The 13,300-nt window shown below is 44.4% G+C and overlaps 1 protein-coding gene across 3 annotated transcripts in view; it reads left to right on the top strand.

Annotated features, from left to right (window-relative positions):
• ctnnd2b (catenin (cadherin-associated protein), delta 2b) overlaps window positions 1–13,300 on the top strand; it is a 778,554-nt gene that overhangs the window by 289,436 nt on the left and 475,818 nt on the right. For all 3 annotated transcript variants that reach the window (XM_078229049.1, XM_078229027.1, XM_078229038.1), the window contains exon 2: window positions 393–505. In XM_078229049.1, the coding sequence (XP_078085175.1) occupies window positions 393–505 (113 nt within the window). The remainder of the gene's footprint in view (window positions 1–392; window positions 506–13,300) is intronic.

Consider the following 13,300-nt stretch of genomic DNA (forward strand, 5'->3'; position numbering starts at 1 on the left):
GGCTATACACATCAAAAATACTTAATTGTCGGTAAGACAGGTTGTTCCATTCTGAACTATGAAAGGCACTATATAAATGCAGCTCTTCTTCGGTGCAAAGTGTGAGCTGCATTCTCTTTGGGAATGCTTGAGATGCAATTATGTCAGATACATCACTTGTGAAAGTCAAAGGAAAAGGACTTTTCTAAACAGGACTGGTTTGTATTGATTGTTTTTCTGTTTAGCTGCCTATTGTGCTGCCTTTGGCCTTATCTACACATCTTCCGACTCAGTGACAGCAGTATAAAGGAGGAATTGCTCATGTCCCCTGCCCCAACCCCACCTCAATCCTTCATCCCTCCTTTTCTCATGACTGATGCCCCTTTCTTTTTCTTTTCTTCTTCCCGTTGCAGGAGCTGCAGTTTGAGAGACTAACCAGAGAGCTGGAGGCCGAGCGCCAGATTGTTGCCAGCCAGTTGGAGCGATGCAAACTGGGATCTGACACTGGCAGCATGAGCAGCATTAGGTATGGACCGCACTGACTTGGTGAGGTGTCTCCTGGCACCATGTAATTCTATGTCTCCTTTGCAACAGGCTTTGAGGTGTCCTCAGAGCGAATGTTTGATGTGTGGAAATTTGAACCAACATGCAAACGTGGTGGGTTATGCAGGGGATGGGGGGGTCATTGTGGAGGAACATTGAACTGCTACAGCCTAGGTGGTGAAGGCATATGCATAGCTTCCCTTATTCCATTCAAAATATTTGCAAGTGAAGGAAAAACCTCCAGTGCAGCAGTAATGCTAACTGATGGGAGGTACAGGGGAGCAGTGTGTTTGAGGACTCACTCCTGACTTTCTCCTCTTAAATGTGAACCTCTGTCATCAAACTCTCTTCAGAGTTAGGCCACCAGCATGTTCAGCTGCCTGTGGAAGTGTGCTCTCTATAGAGCGATATTTTATCAGGATGAGTACGCATGCAGCCTCAATCCACTCAATCATGTAATAGAACTGAGGAGTAGGGTCTATGGCAATTTAACGTTTGGATGCTACTCAAACATTAAATCTATTCCCCTCAAGGTATCAAATGTATACATGCTCACAAATACAGGTATATGATAGATGGAAATACTTTACATACATATCGATATGTGTACAGTAATTATTTAATTAGAATATGGATTTATAAAGATTGATGTAGATTATATAGATATACAGATCCAGAGATAAGTATAGATATAAATAGATATATTTATATTATCTATACAGAGAGAAGGTACGTTGCGCGAATTCCATTTCATACAAAACACTATAAAACATTCTGCTGAGCCAATGACCTTTATGCTGATGGAAAATGTCTTTGGTGTGTATGAATATAATGGGTTATATGTTGCCTGATTTAAACACCGCACAATTAATTTACCTTCTTGCAGATACTAGCTCTGTGTCGGAGCAATGCCTCAATGTTATGAAGCACTCTGACAACTCATTGTTTATCTCAAAATCCGTGTGGGATACCCTACTAGTGGCCAAGTGCAGTCCTTTTCACTTTACAGTGGTCTGGGGTGTGTCCAGATGTGTGTGCAATGCTGCTGACTTTTATATTCTTGATGTTAACTGTAAATATCCCCCTCTCAATAGCGGTTAGACCTTGTGGCTTTAGCTCTGCGTTATTCTGCGGACAGTACAATAGTTTGATGCGACTGCCATTTCTGATCCTGTCTGGTTGCATTCGCTTTCTAAACTGGAGAGTTGGGAAGGGGCAAGGGGGCAGCTTCCTACACCGGTGCTCTGGGTTAGGGATGGAATTGGAGTTGCACCAGTGAAAGCAAAGGGGTAGGCTTTGGCGTGGCGCAATATTGTAGAGCAGGCGATTGTGACCTTGGTAACCCATTTTGCATCCCTTCCACTGACTTCAATAAAAATAAAAAAATGGGAAAGATATAAACAGGTGTCTACTCATTCTCGTCCATTTTAAATTATTGTGCAAATAGTGTGTACAGAATTCAAAATAGTGCTCAAGTTTAAATTTGTAATGCCTTTGAGCAGTATTTTATTGATTACCATTGGGTGATGATGCACAGAAGCATTGTCTTACAAACAAGTTGATTTGTTACAAATGTTAGACATGTAGGGAATTGTGCAAATTGCTTTTCAATTTTTAATAGTTTCTGATATATTCCCAATGTCTTGGACCTCTTCCTATGAGAATGACCTTGCCTTAACTTCATCTTGTTGAAGGACGCCGCTTAAACGATTGAGCAGCTGAAGCAATGGTTTATTGTCAAGCTTCATTATTCCTTCCTTGTTTGTTTTCTCAAAGAATTTTCTGCCTCCTTAGCTTAGCAAGAGTCTTTAAAAGTTTATTTATTAGTGTCACATTGCCCTGGGCAAACCCCGGGTTGCTGGTGACTAGATGTGGTGCAGGGTGGGAACAAGGGGTCAATCGGCTTACATTCACACTGCAATGAAGTTACTATGAAAATCTCCTCATCGCCACACTCCAGCACCTGTTCGGGTACACTGAGGGAGAATTTTAGCATGGTCAATGTACCTAACCTGCACGTCTTTGGACTGTGGGAGGAAACCGGAGCACCCGGAGGAAACCCACGCAGACACGAGGAGAACGTGCAAACTCCACACAGATGGTGACTCAAGCCGGGAATCGAACCCGGGTCCCTGGCGCTGTGAAGCAGCAGTGCCACCGTGCTGCCCCGGGCAAACCCCGGGTTGCTGGTGACTAGATGTGGTGCAGGGTGGGGACAGGGGGTCAATCGGAACATGAAATCCCATCGGCGTAAACTGCATTTTGGGACTCCCGTGGGATTTCCCGCTCCCGCCACCGATCTCCCCAGAAATGGCTCAGTACCATTTGAACTCGTGGCAGCAGAGGATGGATCAGGAGCTGAATTCTGCTGTTAAAAGTTTCCCCTCCCCAGATTTCCGAACTGTTGTGCCCAATTGCTGCAGAATATTTGCCCTGCAGGATACCATCGGAATATCTCTCCACCAAAATGAACAGCGCGTAGATTAAATTTCAGGGATTGTGGAGGCAATTTGGCGCCCGCACGCTCTGTCTGCGGGAATGGCGGCCCGTGCTCAAAATCCGGAGAACACGATTTGTGCCAGCGAGTTTCCGAGTTCCAATCTTCCTGGTCCCTTGCCAGTGGAGTGGCGTGAACCATGCCATGGGACCACAGAAAGCTCATTTTAATACTTTAACATATCATTAGTGAGCACTCTCTCTGGGACTTAGCCCCTCACCGGATATTCAGTGGGCATTGGCGTGCCATCATGCCAGCACCATTTACAACAGGTTGACATAGACATAAACCTGTTGTGGGGGTCACCATGGGATTGTAGAGGTAAGCATGGCCCCCGGGGGAGAGGGACATGGCCTTGCAGTGGCCTAGTAATGCCCCGGCGCTGCCCCCTTGGCATAGGTTGACACTGCCAGTTTGGCACCATGTCAACCTGGCAGTGCCAGCCTGTGCCAAAGGACGCGCCCCAGTGGGAGCCTGATTGGTGGGGTTTGGGTGGGGGGAAAGATTCACTTTGATGTGTGGTGGCTGGGAGCGGACAAAGCAGCAGCGGATGCCAGTGATGACTATCATGGGTGGGTCGGGGGGAGAAGTGCCAATGATTGGGGGGGTAGCGGTAAGGGGAAGTTTGGTGGGAGAAGGAGCCAATGATCAGGGTCGGGGATGAAGCGGCTGATGATTGGTGGGCGGAGAGTTGTAGAGAAGTGCCGGCTCTGATCGGGAGTGGGGAGGGGGGTCCATGAGAACTCTATTGTGGGCTGGGGGTTTAATCAGGTTCTGACCCTTGAAAGATGGCATCCCAATCTCTGTGCAGCCCAGTTGTGCAGCATGAGGAGGCCCCCTTATGATGGTGAAAAACACACCCCCTTGAATTTTGTTTGGCTGAGTGTCGTAAGATCTGGAGAGAAAACCAACCACGTTGCTCTCGGGTGTGCCCTGGAAATTAAACTCGAATTCATGGTAACTTCAGGACAATCTCAGAATTTTTACAACCTTATACTCACTGCGATTATAAACTCTTGTGCTCATAAACTAACTTGCCTGGAGTCACAAGACCAGAGATGGCAACTGATCACAAAAGGTATTCTACTGGATAATGAGTTACGTGTTAATGTAATTTACTGTATGGATCACTGGCTTGGGTCACTGAAGCTGAAAGGAGAACTTTTCTTTCTGAATAAAGACCTTTAAGTATTTCACTTTGCATCCAGTAAAGAGGTGATACTGTCCTTTTGTGGGCAGAACACGCAGCACTGCAATATGCAGTGGAGGTATGTACTGCCTGCAGGCTTCCAGCAACATTGTCATCTTCCTGCAGCTAGGGACTGAAGTGCTGGATCCTGGCCTCACTGAGTTGTGCGGTTTGTGTTGATCGGAACATATAATTTGGCACTTGTTTCCTTTTTCGAAGTAGTTGGGTCTGGAAAATTTTAATCCCCTCCACTTTGTATCTGGTGACAGATTAATCTGGTGGTAATTTAATTACTTCATTTGCATAAAACTTAATGCCAGCTGGATATCCTACCCCTAATCAACACTAAATTGACCGAGCATCATTAAAGGATGCATCATTGTTAACATTAACTATAGGGCGGAAAATAAAAGGTGTAATCAGTGTGTATTTGGGTGCGTGAGGGAAGGAGAGGAAGAGAGATAAGGTTACCAGTTCTGATTGGACATACTCTTGGAGGCTTCATCACATAATTTTTCACCCACAACTAGCCCATTCAGCCAAACGTACTTTATCCCGTCTCCGATATTTTTACAACTAGGACGCCAATGTGTTCCAAAAATCAAAAGAACAGAAAACATTGTCACAAGGCTCCAGGGCGAACCTGGAAAAGTTGTCAGCCCTTACAAAGAGAAAGAGAGAGACAGAGAGCGAGAAGGCGGGACTTTTCAGCCCCACCAAAAGACTATTGGCTGGCCCATCGAGTCCCCACAGTGGATCCCACCACAGCAGGGCTGGAAAATTCTGTCCAGAGAGTCAGACTTAAGTTGTCATTTTTCTCATGGTAAGAAGTCTCACAACACCAGGTTAAAGTCTAACAGGTTTATTTGGTAGCACAAGCCACTCGCTTTCGGAGCGCTGTCCCTTCATCAGGTGAGTGGGATTTCAGTTCACAAACAGGGCATGTAAAGACACAAACTCAATTTACAAATTTTTTTAAAAAAAATCTAGGTTAGGTAGATTGGCCATGCTAAATTGACCCAGGCGGATTAGAAGGGTAAATGAGGGTTATGGGAATAGGGCCTGGGTGGGATTGTGGTTGGTACAGACTCAATGGGATGAACGGCCTCCTTCTGTACTGCAGGGATTCTATGGTTGATGATGGAAGAACAGGATATGGAGAACTGGTGTGGCTGCGATAAAATGGCACTAGCACCTATAATGTGTACCTCATAAACAGTTCTGCTTTATCCCCAACCCTTTTAACATCAGGGCAGAGGGAGCAAACAGAAATGGGGCTGAATTATGGCACCTAAATTCTAAAGCCATTACTTCAACCTTCAATTCCATCTACAATCATTTAATGCACAGTAAGAAGTCTCACAACACCAGGTTAAAGTCCAACAGGTTTGTTTGGGATCACGAGCTTTCGGAGCGCTGCTCCTTTATCAGATGAATCACTTAATGATTCACTTATTTTGATTCCTGGGAGAAAACCACAAACCAAAATAATCAAATTTACCGAATGACCGCCAAATGAAGAAATTACCAACGAAATTCAACTTTTTGTAATGTTTACATTAACACAAATCGGACCCAATACACACTAAATATCAATTAACAGGCGAATGATGCTTCAAATAAAAAGGTAAATTTCATTTTAAAACGTCGATATAGAAAATAGAAGCAGGAGGAGGCCATTCGGCCCTTCGAGCTTGCTCCACCATTCATCTTGAACATGGCTGATCATCAAATAAAATATCCTGATCCCGCCTTCCCCCATATCCCACGATCTCTATAGAAACATAGAAAATAGATATAACAAGGAAATGTTTACAAAACCATAAACACCTGTACCACTCCCCGCTGACATGTGTCACCATGGCAATTCCAAAGTTCTAGAGCTAGGCCTTTGATAGGCAACCTTTCTCACTTTTCCACTCAGTGAATTAGGCCCTCGCATTGTGTTCACTGGCAGCCATGTTCTATCTGTAATAAATCTTCGGAGGCAGAAGTCCCTTCATCAAAATCCCTTTATTTATAACTATAACAGCAGTACACAGAGTGCTAGCAGTTAGCAGTCTGTCTCCGGGGGTGTCAGAGGAACTGACACTCCCAGTTAAGTACAAGACCAAGACTCCCTGATTGGCCCATCAATTGGATCCTTCATCAAGAACTTCTTTTAGCGTCCAATCAAATAAACTAAATCAAATTAACTTAGGGACAACTCAGAAGGGTCAGCCCGCTAAAAGGAGGGGAACCGCCCGAAACAAAAGTCAAAGCAGAAAGGAAACTTAAAACATCAAATTAAAATGTGATTAAGGAGGTGAATAATACTCCCCAGTCCCTGCGGTGCCCGGCGGGCACGGAGATCCTGAATCAAGAAGTTCATACTCCAATAGGCCAACCTCAATGGCCTGATTGAAGTCATTACACTATCTGAGGTCCCAGGAGATTGTTGTCACCCGAATGACATACTTCTGCAGAATCCCCTCAGCTAGGGTCATGACAGTCTTCATGGCATGGATTCCACAGAGACTCATTTATCCATCCCTCTAATAAACCCTATTTAAAGTTCTGGCCATCTCTGGGAAAACTGAAGTAACGATAGTAAAATTGTCCAATTCACAAATCCCAACCGTAACCATGCCTTCAATTTTCTGTCCTGTTTAACTGTATCACGCTCATATACACAGCTCACGTTACGGGCGGTTCCCCTGTTTGCAAACCTGCTGTTTAACCCACTGCGGCACCTCTCCTTTGTTCTTTACAGCAATAACTTATTTGTCCGTCTTCTGTGTGTCCAACCACATGGCTTGCCTCTTTTACTTCCTCCCTGTTGGTACTGCTTCCAGGTCAAGGGTTGGCACTTCACATGGACTAGTATTTCTTATTCTCCAAGAAAATTACAATTGATCCCTTTTTGATTCATTTTTGAACAGTCTTAAAACCCAATTACATATTCCCCAGACATTTTAAAGAAATTAAACATTTTTTACCACACTGTCTCTGGGTTAAATGTTGTCACAGACTTAAGATGGTGCTTACACTGTTACTGCTGAACTGAGATCTGTATTCATATACACCTGTTGGCACATTGTAATACTACCTGGTGTGGGTTTTACACTCTGAGAGAAGGAGTGGGTGGGAGAAGGAGTGCAGAAGTATTTTTTTCATGTGTTAAAGGTTCAAGCAGTACCTTCCATTCTCAGAATGCCTAATAAGGCCCTGCTAAGGTTTACAAAATAACAAACAAGCTCTGTGTGGTGTTCACTTGATTCAGTTTGTGATGGCCATTGTTGTGGGGTGTCACACATTCCACTTGGGATTGGGTTGTGACCTATCTTCGGAGTAATACTGTCCCAGAAATAACACTTACAGGTACATCATGCCTTCCTCAACCTCTAGATGTCTCAAAGCATTTAACGTTAATTAAGTACTTTTGAAGTAGTCACTGTTGCAGTGTCACTTTTGTGTTGCTGTCGAAAACCAAGCCTGCTTCGGAGTAATACAAAAGCCGTTGAATAACAGCAACCTAAAATTGAAATCTTTCCCACTGAAATCTTTCAGCAAATCCAGATAATTGGCACGGTGGCACAGTGGTTAGCACTGCTGCCTCACAACGCCAGGGACCCGGGGTTTGATTCCCAGCTTGGGTCACTGTCTGTGCGGAGTTTGCACATTCTCCCCGTGTTGCGTGGGTTTCCTCCGGATGTGCTGGTTTCCTCTCACACTCCAAAGATGTGCAGGTTAGGTGGATCAGCCATGGCAAATGCGCCAGGTTATGGGGATAGGGAGGAGGGCACGGCCCGAGTGGGATGCTCTTTCAGAGAGTTGGTGGCGACTCAACGGGCTGAATGGCCTCCTTCTGCTCCCTCGAGGGTTTCTATGTTGTACCATACACAGAACCTGTCAATGTTTTAACATCTGCCACAGATCATCTGCTTCATGATCTCTCTTTCTCTCTATTTTTGCTTGCAGTGTTTTTAACGATCAGGAACAGATCTTGTAACATCGTAAATTCTCTCTTCGTCATGGCATTCAGTGTCTCCTTGTTTTACTGTCCTCATCACAATTGTGCCGCTTCTGCAACTGATTATCTGAACTGCCTGATTAAAATTCCTTTCACACAGGGAGCTTCGCTAATAAATTCTATTTATAGAAAGGGCACCATGTTGCAAACCAAGAAGATCTTTGTCTGTATCTGAAGGGCTATTAGCCCGTTTCCCATTTCTCCTAATCTCTACACGGCGAGAAAGACTCACAACATTTGCAGAGAAATTTATTTGTGCTTCTCGCGGTCGCTTTTGCCAGTTCAGGTAACCGTGGAGCGCGCAAGTCAAGTCAGCCAGCACGCGGCGGCCATTTGTCGCATGAGCATGTGACTGGGCCTAGCTGAACTTTGCCATTTACATGCTGAGACACATGGGAGCAGGAGTAGGCCATTCAGCCCCTTGAGCCTGTTCTGCAAATTGATGAGATCGTGACTGAGCTGTACCTTAACTCCATTTTGATTGCATAGCCCTTTAATTCCCTTGTCTAATAAAAACCTATCAATCTCAGTTTTGCAAATTTTATCTGACCAAGTATTGACAGCTTTTGGGAGGAGAGTTCCAGATTTTCAGGAGCAACAGGTCTAAAAGTAAAAGTTTACAAATTTATAGCTAACCTGAAAGGCTATCACTTCAAACACTAGGAGTAATGAACTATTTTATGAGTGCATTTTTCTGATAGAATCATAGAATCCTACAGTGCAGAAGGAGGCCATTCAGCCCATCGAGTCTGCACCGACCACAATCCCACCCAGGCTCTATCCCTATAATCCCATGCATTTACCTTAGCTAGTCTGCCTGACACTAAGGGGCAATTTTAGCTATGGCTAATCCACCCAACCATGATACCCATGATTATCTGAGATTACAGCAGTGTAATTGTAGGATCTGTTTGTGAGTTTCTTAAACACAACCATGTCCTACGTTGGTTGAATGAATTCATCTTTTAGGAGGAATTCATCATTTTTCACAACCTTCGGAAACTGAGGATTGAATTGAATGAAATGTGCAACTTAACTGGACGTATCAAAAGGTTCCTCTGACAATCCATTGACTGCTATTGGGTTTTTGAGGGCAAAAGATCTTTGAATACAAGCTGGAGATGATGAATGCAGGCTAATCAAAGTCAATGGTTGTATTCTGCATTAAAGATCAAAGAGAAACACCACACTCCACATGAATGCTGTTTAATTCCACCAAACCCTTAATTTTGCCCCTTCCTTGAAACGATTCTGTTTTGAATCTAAAGGTTTTGAGGCATTGTGGGAAGGGTCACCAATTCTGATTGGATGTGTTCCGCAGATTCCACTGCACGACTTGATGCCTCGTTGAGCCATACAAGCAAACAGAACAAAGATCCCAGAACATGGCATCACTAGAGACACATTTTCTGCTCATTTGTCTCATTCTGTTTGTGTGCAAATTGACTGCTTGGTTTCCAAATACAACAGTACATTTAAAAAAATATATGTTTAATTGGCTGTAAAGCACTTTGGAAAATCCTGTGATCATGTACATACTGCAGAAATGCAAGTCTTTCTCCTTTTCTTCATCTTTCTTTCTCTCAGTCTCTCTTCTTTCTTTCTCTCTTCTGAGTTACCCTAGTTGAGTATACCACAAACACGAGGGATTCGGATTAGTTTTAATCCCACATGGTTAAAGGTTTCTACCTAAAGTTAGCTTGTGGATGTGTACTGTAACTAGAAATAATGAGAAGATGAAGATTATTTCTTCCTGGGATGCTTTAGCGGATAATATAGGTGACACTGTTGTTTGCGTGTTTGCTGAAAGTGCAGCATATGTGATTTGTGTATTTTCATGACCATGTTGTAAGCAGATAAAAAAGGCGGTTTTGACAGAAGAACTATGAATATTTTTGATTTGATTTATTATTGTCACATGTATTAACATGCAGTGAAAAGTATTTTTTCTTGCATGCTATACAGACAAAGCATACAGTTCATAGAGAAGAGAAGGAGAGAGGGCAGAATGTAGTGTTACAGTCATAGTTAGGGTGTAGAGAAAGATCAACTTAATGCAAAGTAGGTCCATTCAAAAGTCTGGTGGCAGCAGGGAAGAAGCTGTTCTTGAGTCAGTTGATACATGACTTCAGACTTTGTGTCTTTTTCCCGACAGAAGAAAGTGGAAGAGAATATATCCGGCATGCGTGGAGTCCTTAATTATGCCGGCTGCTTTTCCGAGGCAGCGGGAAGTATAGACAGAATCAATGGATGGGAGGCTGGTTTGAGTGATGGACTGGGCTTCGTTCACGACCCTTTGTAGTTTCTTGCGGTCTTGGGCAGAGCAGGAGCCACACCAAGCAGAAAGAATGCTTTCTATGGTGCATCTGTAAACATTCGACATGCCAAATTTCCTTAGTCTTCTGAGAAAGTAGAGGTGTTGGAAGTGGAACAAAGGAGACAATATAAACAAGTTGGCATCAGTTTTGAAGGAAATACTTCTCAATTGTTCGTAAGAACACTTGTTGAACATAATAATGAATTAGAACCAACCCATACTCATGAGAGTTGACCTATAAAAATCCTTAAGCTTTTCTTTAACAAGTTGTAGAGAGAGTCTGGTTCTAAAGGAACAACAAGTGTTATGTATCTATCTGGGAAAAAGAATGGTGTAATATTGCTTATCTCTAAGTCTACTGCTTAAAATCATTGGGCGGGATTTTCCGGCCCTTCTTGCCAGTGCGATCTTACGGTCTTGCCGAAGTCGACTCCTGCCACAGGTTCCCCGGTGGTGAGACTGGCAAGCCACACAAAACACGATAGACGTCAGCAAAACCAGAAGGTCCCGCTGGCAGCCAATGGTGAGCCAGGAAAACCACCGCGGAGGGCTGGAAAATTCCAGCCATTGACTGTATTTGAACTTGTCAAACTCAATAAATGGATACATGGTTGCAAACAACATTGTGATCTCGGTATCAAACTGCTTACAATTTACTTTCCCATTTTTATAACCAAAAGGAAATGTAGGAACATAACGGGAGCAATTCTCCCAGCACCCTCCCCCGCACTGCTTTTGCAATATAATCTATTTAACATGTAATTAGCGTGCCCAAGACTGAAATCTCTGGGCCTGCGAGCCTCTCCACCCTGCCAGGAGTGTTTCACTCCAGTGGGGTTTACAATAGCTTCCCACTTGCGGGGAGCTGGCGGCCGGACACTGCTGGAGTGAAGGGGGGGCCATTGAGGCCCCTCAGAGGGTGGGAGTATGAGGGGAAGCCCCCTGGGCATTGCCAGCTTGGCAGTGCCAGCCTGGCCCTCTGGCTCTACCTAAGGGGGCACCTTGACACTAATTTTGCTCTAGTAGTGCAGTGGGCTGGGAGAATTGCTCCCTATAATGATATTTTAATGAATGCAAACCATGTTCCCAATGCTCAACGTTGGGAAATGTGCCATGTCACTGATGGGGGCAGGGACAATCACATCACACGCGTATGCTGGCGTGAGACGTGATTTGGGAGTTCTCACAAGTTGTCGAACCCGCCCGACAAAAACAGGAGCAGAAATTCCCGGCCTACGAATTTAGGTCCTTGCAGCAGCCAAACTGGGACTGCTGTGAACTCGGCACTGGTGAGTTCAGGTTTTCCAGCTGTGTGAATCACTCACCATTTGTTTTCCCCTGATGGGTCTGTCAGAAATGGGGGCAAGATAGCTGCATCCAGGTCCAGAACGCCATCTTTAAAGGTCTGCAGAACCGGGAAGACTCTTCAAAAATACAACCCACCCTGCATGTTATGTCCTCAATTAACTCTAATAAATCTATATAACAGTAACTACACTTAAAACAAAAAGTGCTACATTTACTGGTCACCTCATTATAAGAAGGATGTGGAAGCGCTGGAAAGAGTGCAGAGGAGATTTACCAGGATGCTGCCTGGTTTGGAGGGTAGGTCTTATGAGGAAAGGTTGAGGGAGCTAGGGCTGTTCTCTCTGGAGCAGAGGAGGCTGAGGGGAGACTTAATAGAGGTTTATAAAATGATGAAGGGGATAGATAGAGTGAACGTTCAAAGACTATTTCCTCGGGTGGATGGAGCTATTACAAGGGGGCATAACTATAGGGTTCATGGTGGGAGATATAGGAAGGATATCAGAGGTAGGTTCTTTATGCAGAGAGTGGTTGGGGTGTGGAATGGACTGCCTGCAGTGATAGTGGAGTCAGACATTTTAGGAACATTTAAGCGGTTATTGGATAGGCACATGGAGCACACCAGGATGATAGGGAGTGGGATAGTTTGATCTTGGTTTCAGATAAAGCTCGGCACAACATCGTGGGCCGAAGGGCCTGTTCTGTGCTGTACTGTTCTATGTTCTAACATTAAGGGATGCCCCAAGGACCTGAAAGTCACTTGATAAATGCACATCCTTATCAACTATGTTTTTTAAAAATTCATTCATGGGACACGGGTGTCACTGGCTGGCCAGCATTTATTGCTCATCCTTAGTTGTCCTTCTTCAGAGGGCAGTTGAGAGTCAACCACATTGCTGTGGCTCTGGAGTCACGTGTCGGCCTGACCAAGTAAGGATGGCAGAGTTCCTTCCCTAAAGGCCATTAGTGAACCAGATGGGATTTTCCGACAGTCGACAACGGTTTTATGGTCATCTATAGATTCTTAATTCCAGATATTTTTTATTGAATTCAAATTCCACCAGCTGCCGTGGCGGGATTCAAACCTGGGTCCCCAGATCATTAGCTGAATTTCTGGATTAATAGTCGAGTGATAATGCCACTAGGCTATGACCTACCCTTTTGTCCTTACTAAGGTTTGAGACTGCTAATTGAGAAGAATGTATGCAGAGGGCTGTCTGGCTGGTTGGAGATGTGCAACTGGGGATCAAGACTGAGATGCCAGGATAAGTAGAAGCAATGCTGCAGTAATAGAACCTAGTACGCATCAGTAGGTTTGACTTTAACAAGTATTTTATCGCTGCCAAAGTTTCTTATCAGTCCTGCGATGCCTTTCATGGAGGCTCTACCATTGTGCGGGCTGAAATGGAAGCTTGAAAGGAGCAGAAATAAGAGGAGAGTGCTCAATTGGACAGAGGA

The sequence above is a fragment of the Mustelus asterias genome, chromosome 2 (assembly GCF_964213995.1).
Source record: "Mustelus asterias chromosome 2, sMusAst1.hap1.1, whole genome shotgun sequence".
Classification (NCBI taxonomy): Eukaryota; Metazoa; Chordata; class Chondrichthyes; order Carcharhiniformes; family Triakidae; genus Mustelus; species Mustelus asterias.